Source organism: Tyto alba, unplaced genomic scaffold (assembly GCF_018691265.1).
Source record: "Tyto alba isolate M040663 unplaced genomic scaffold, T.alba_DEE_v4.0 Super-Scaffold_7, whole genome shotgun sequence".
NCBI lineage: Eukaryota > Metazoa > Chordata > Aves > Strigiformes > Tytonidae > Tyto > Tyto alba.
Window position 1 is genome coordinate 13068719 of NW_024881328.1, and position 6593 is coordinate 13075311.

General features: G+C 42.5%; 1 protein-coding gene across 1 annotated transcript in view; it reads right to left on the bottom strand.

The window, feature by feature from the left end:
- Positions 1 to 6334, bottom strand: part of PDIA5 (protein disulfide isomerase family A member 5) — a 128451-nt gene extending 122117 nt beyond the window's left edge. Inside the window, 1 exon segment of the mRNA XM_042784401.1 lies at positions 6113 to 6334. Coding sequence (XP_042640335.1) covers positions 6113 to 6334 — 222 coding nt within the window.
- Positions 6335 to 6593: the final 259 nt, after the last annotated feature.

The following is a 6593-nucleotide window of genomic DNA, read 5'->3' on the forward strand; positions in this document are numbered from 1 at the left end:
AAAGAAAGAATTGTAAATTTAAAATATTCTTGAAGATAAGATACCAAGGATGAAGTGAAATTTCATGAAGGTATTCAAGTACATTGGCCCAAATCTGTGCCAGCTATTAATCCATAGCTTACAGATGAATTTGTTTCACTGTTATTTAAAAACAGAACAAAACCTGACTCTGGAGCAGTTACAATGAGCTGACAACCTCGGCACAGAGCACAACGTACTGGATTAGACTAGAGAAAACACATTTAGTTAGATAGCTGCCACCAAAGAGAAAGGATGAGCTTGTAGCTATGGCCTTAGTGCACAACTGAGAAGAGCTGGATTCATTTCTTGTGAAAATCATCTCCTCTCTGTGGGTCTGTTCCCTGAGTAAAATAAATGTATTCTTACCTTTCTGCATCATGAAAACCTTTGGTGAAGACGTGCTGCCATCTGAGACCAAACCTCGACCTTGAAGAGCAAAAGCTGTGTACCTTTTCTGCTTGAAGGATGACCCATGCAGAGCCCAGCCCCACTCGTGTACCTGGGTCAAAACTCTGGCCATTTCAGCCAAACTCTGGCTAAATTTTGAAGGGAAGAACATAGTGATAGTGCTGTCTGTGCTGACTGACAAAAAAGATGAGCAAAATTCACTGGAAACGCCCCACATGAGGGAATACCTGAGGTGGTAGAGCTTCCTGGCCCTGCTGAGGAGCTGCCAGACAGGGGAGGCCAAGGGCGTCTGCCCTGAGGCACCACCCAGCCTGGCAGGCTACATGTGTGACAATGTCTTTTCCACTGAAAACTGAGCTGAGTGAAGGTCCCTCAGCCTGCCTGACATCCCCTTTCCTTCAGTAATCGGAATGGTGCCCTCATGGTGCTGGGCGGTGGTGAAGGGAGGGAAAACATCAGCGGGGACAGCAGAGCTGGGTCCTGCCACCATGTCAGGAGCTCTTTCTTCAGCGGCTGTCACCTGGGAGGAGGTAAGGCCTGCAGCCATGGGCTTCAGTCATCTTTGGGACTATGGGGAGATCCTGGTGTTCAGAGCTCCACAGTTACATTTATAACCAATTTACAGGACCTATGAAAGGGTTTCCTGGGTTTCGGGTGGGAAACTTGAGACAGTTCCTCCTGAGTGTGACAAGAACTCTCTGGGCAGACACCAGGTCCCTGTCACCATTCACCTGACCCAGAGGTGGTTTCATCAGTTGTGAAGGGACAAAAAGATGTCAGGGCACTGCTGGAGGGTCTGAAGCAGACAGCACTGAACACAGCCCCTGGAGTCCAGAGGTCCTGAGGGGATCGTCCCTGCTTTGCAGAGTGGCTATTGGAAATGTCCCACTCGGGGCAACAGTCAGTGCTGAGGGGCCTGCCAGATGGTGGAGGGGGCAGGAGCTGTTATTCCTAGGAGGTTTCTGTCAGGGTTTCATAAAAAAAGATTTGGGGAGGGGAAGAAAAGGCAAACTTTTTGGTGCCGCTTCACAAGAAACAGGTGCTGTGGAGCCATAAGGGCTGGCGGCTGTCTGGGGGCAGCCGGGCCTCGGAGGGGTGGGAGGACGTGGCCTCCGTGACAGGAGGCAGAGCAGTGGGAAGGCAGCGGAACATCTCCAGCCCAGGCATGGGGTACCTCCCTGGGGACAGGGACCCAGCTCGGTGGGCCCCATGGGTAGAGCTGTGGGGAGCTGGAGACCAGCACTGCAGGCTCTGGAGTGGGGTCCTGGGCTGTGGTCAGGATGGGGGGAGGCCCCAGGGGCTGGTCAGGGCGTTCAGGCCTAAAAGTGCACTCAGGGCCCTGGCAGTGGGGCTGTATGCTACTGCAGTAACTGGATGAGAAATTAAATTAAATATTAGATAATTCTATAAAAGGAAGCATCTGATAGAAATAAGCATTCTTACTGGGCATGTACTTCAGCCATTGAATGTATTGTCACAGGAAGCCACTGAGGACAAGGCCTTAAAGAGATTGAAGAGGGTTAGGTCTGTTATGTTATAGCAAGATTGCCCAGATTTGGCATAATTTATGTCATATTTCAGAGAGATTTTAAACCATGTGCTCCAGGGAAGAATTGAGTCCCTCAAGAGATTAATTTGAGACTTCAAGCGGAGAAAAAAGTATACGTATCAGATTATGGCACTGCCCTCTTAAACTACTATTAGAGAGGATACTGATCTGAACAGATTGCCAAGTTGATAACATATGACAATTCCTATACTCTAGGCTGAGTGCAGCCATGAAAAACAAAAGTGTGTGTGAAGGGCATGTGATTTTAGATTTTACAAGGGCTACACAAACTTAGCTACTGACAAATGAGAGCATATCTGACCTGAGTGTCTTTCAATCAGTGAGGTTCCATCCTTCAGGAAAGAGGAATAACTGACAAAAATGTTATTGCTTCCACAAATTAATTCAGGTATCCTGCTCTTTTATCTGGTACATAGTTTTTTGTTCTCTCTCTCCTCTGCCCTCCTTCTTCATTCTTGCACACGCAGGAGACAGGAATCCTCCATCACTTAGGTAGTCACTTGTACTTACAAAACCAATATGGTATTATAACATTTCTGATGACGTGAAAAATCACCCCTGGATGTGCCAGTGAATCAGCACAGCAAACAATGAACAGGGCATGGAACCCTGTGGCAACTCACATAAGAGTTTAGACAACATCCATACAAACATATGCAAACATGGAAAGAAAGCTGCCATTCGTACCAGCTGGCCCGCTGCCACTCCCAGTTTGATCAGCAAAATGTGGTTCTTCAAAGTATGCAGACTACAATTTGTGACCTTAAAGAATTACTGGCTGAGCCTTAAAGAGAAGGTTGCATTAGCTGTATCATGCCTTTCCCAAAAGCACACATCTGTGTAAAAGATAATAAATTAGAAACATATTTCTTTATATACTTTTAACTCCTTTCTACCTAGCAAAATAGTTCACTCCAGGAGCTATTGAGATCCCTTTGCCTACCACTGAAGTGCAGTCATTTCTGGGCTGCAAACCAGCAGCTGCTGCATGATCCACTATTAAACAGTTCGAACACTGTGTGTGAAGAATACTATCTCTTGCTGAAACCACATGGCAAATATAACCAGTAATGCGTGAACTTGGTGATTTTCAACTACTGTATTGCCACAATCTGTGCCTCCAATCTTTCATGGATTCTGCTTTTCCCTCCAGTCTCCCAGTCCTTTTCCTACTATTTTTCCAACATGTAGTGGAGCTACCATAAAAATAGTTGAGCAAAATTAGAGTGACTGTAAGAAACAATGTGAAGATAAAATACGAAACTGAAAAAGAAATATGATTATTTTGGAGTCTAGCTGGTCAAAAAGAAAAAAAAAAAACAACAAACAAAAAACCCCAAAACCCCAACAACAACAAAAAACAAACAAACAAACAAAAAACAAAACAAAAACCCCAAAACCAAATACAAACAAACAAACAAAAAAAAAAAAAAAAAAAAAAAAACAAGAAAAGCAAGAAAAAAGAAAAAGCATTTGGAAATGTTAAATGAATCTTGACCTGAGCTCAAAGCAGCAGCAAGACATCACAGCTCTGAGACTGACAGATGCTTTACCACTGTGACAGCAGCGGTTTTAGTAGATTATACTTTGAGAACTGCTGTGTTTGCTGAATCAGCAAAATTGACTGCCTGGAAACTGAACTGCTAAATGCTTGAATGGCTATGCAAAGGTCTTGCCTGGCTTCCTCCTGCTATTCAGAGAAAGAATTAGGGCTGGATTACAGATGAAAATATGGATTAAAGTGAACCTAAACTTTCATAAAATTAAGACCTTCAGATGCTCTTCACAAGTGACTCTATCAAAGGATGTGATTATTCAGACCTAGCTTTCAAACACTCACAAACTTTGGGACCTGAATCCAAATTCTAACACTGTTATTCAGGCTCATCAACTGAACACCTTTGAGTAACTCCAAGTGGGTATAATGCAAGACACGCAGTGAGGTAGAGGATGTGTATTTCAGTGCTGATCACTGAATGTCATGAACCCTCAGTGCCATCATTTGTAGCATGTAGAACCAATCTCCAAAGCTTGTTTTGAATCATGCAGTGAAAAATTATTGGTACTTAGGCTGCATAATCTTTTCCCTTGTTATGTCAGGAGCAAATGGCAGTTTGAAGTGAGTACTGCTGCTTCAGCTCAGTATCTGATATGTCTGCTTACCAGATGCAGTGTTCTTAGGTAGTGATTAATGAGAGCTCTTGAGTCAGAGCCTATAACCATGATGAGCATTAACAGGTAAACCTACAAACAGTAAAGGATAAAGCTCCTGAGGGAGGGAAAGGTACTGACTGGTATCTGTCTGGCTGCTTATACACTGGTCCCAATCAGATTGTTCAGAGGTTTTTACATTTCAACCCAAGCTTCTTAAAGGTCCAAATAAACTTATTCATGAGAATATATGTTTATAGCCCAATCTGAACCTACAGAAACTGGTGTCTAGGTTCTCTGATTTCACCAGACCCAGGCAGACAATTCATATTTGAATGTTCATTTTCTTCTGTGACAAAATCAAAACTGCCAGCAGTATGCTTCTATGTAGAAACAAGGAGGTTCAGTAATGCCTGCAATACTAATAAATCTGGTGGTATCTCCCTGTTTGTTACACAGGGATATAGAAGTAAAAACGCCCCAGACCATCAGTGCATTTAAACACATGCCTACCTTTAAGCAAGTGCTTGAATATCACTGTCCTTCCTTGAACTTTAATGGGACTTTGGGCCACTGTTCAAGGATAAACTGATATTTATGTTCCTTGAACATCTGAGATGGGCTTGCTCATGACTTTTTTGCTGCATCAGGGTTTATAACTCTAAAAGTTGATTTCTATCCTAGTCTGTCTAAATATTTCAAGCACATATACAAAAATAAACCTAATCTTCTGCCAATATTCCACCTCTCCGGTCTCATGACATCCAGGACACAAACCACTGATCTTTCCAATGATCTGACTTATGAATCTAGTTTTAGAAGGCACTGGCAGCTAATCATTCCTGCATTTGGAATACCTACATTACCGCATCTCTGTTGCATGTGACTACTTTGGAAAATGAAGTTAAACTTGTACAATAGAAGTAATTTAATACATGATTTAGAACTTTAACCATCTTTCTACAAAATAATTTGCATGCCTGCCAGCCTTTACTTGTATGAGTAACCCTCTGTGTTTTGACGAGGAGGGAATATTAGTGAGGTTTGGCCTGATGACTGTGAAATGATTGTATTATAGATCAGTGATAATATTTACATGAAATGTAGCAGTTTCACTCATTGTTCAGGGGAAGACAGTTTAATTTTTTCTGTCTTTTTTCCTTCCCTATCCCTGTTGAATCTCACATTTTTGAAGAAAGGGAGAGGACAATCAAGCCTCGTATATCTCAGCCTGTTATGACAATCTGGGTATAATACATAGGCAATCAAATATTTGATCACACATAATCTGCTTACCTACTGAATGAAATCATAGCTGAGATTTAGATAGATCACTTCTCTAATAAGCCAATTCTGTTGACCCCCAACAAAGCTTCAAGCACCTTTACAGCTGATGGAAGGGATACTTAGGACCTTATGGAACTGAATTTTATGTTTTAGATTCATAGAAAAATTTAGGTTGGAAGGGACATCTGGAGGTCTGTAGTCCAACCTTCTGCTCAAAGCAGTGCTAGCTTCAAAATCAGATCAGGTTGCTCCAAGCCTTGCCAAATTTTGAAAATCTCCAAGGGTGGAGATTGAACAGCCCCTTTGGGCCCCAGTCTTGGTGATGCACTAGTCCCACCGAGATTATTTTTTTTTCTGTATTTCCAATCAGTATTTCCCTTGTTGCATCTTGTGACTGTTGCCTTCTGTTCTTTTACTGTGCATCGCTTAGAAAAGTTTGCATCTGCTTTCTCCAATGCATTAAGGTAGTGGAAGACTACAATTATATCCCCTCTTGACCTTCTTGTCTCTAGGCTAAACAAACCAGTTGCCCCAGCCTCTCCTTGTACATCAGGTGCTCTGGTCCCCTAACTGTCTTAGCAGCCCTTCTCTGGAGTCTCTCTAGGTTGTCAGTAGATGTTGTTTTGCAGGTCCCAAACTCCAGCTGAGGGTTGTTCACTCAGCCCTCAGCCTGACCTGGCATGTGGGGTTCTTCCGACCCCGATTCACAACTTTGCATTTGCCTTTGTTGAACTTCATGAGGTTCCTGCTAGCTTGTTCCTCCAGTTTGCTGAGGTCCTTCTGAATGGAAACCCTGTTCTCCAGTGTATCAACCACTCCTTCAGTTTGGGTGTCACTTGATGAGGTTGTGTTGTGTCTCAGCATCCAGGGCCATATGGCATAGCAGCAGGGTAACATATTGACTTAGTCAGCAAGTGATAATTTTCAGTTTATTTGTCAGGAATAGAATTCTTGATAATTGTTGACCAGGATTCATGGAATATTTTTGGCCATGAGACTAGACTGAACATACAGTATACTTTGCAGTACATGTTACATTAATTAGAAATATATATAGTAATTGTATTTTGATTATACATAACTAAATATGCTTTTATCTAGTAAAGGTACTTCTGATGGACAACTTTGTTTGGAAAAGAAACAGAAAACAGTTAAT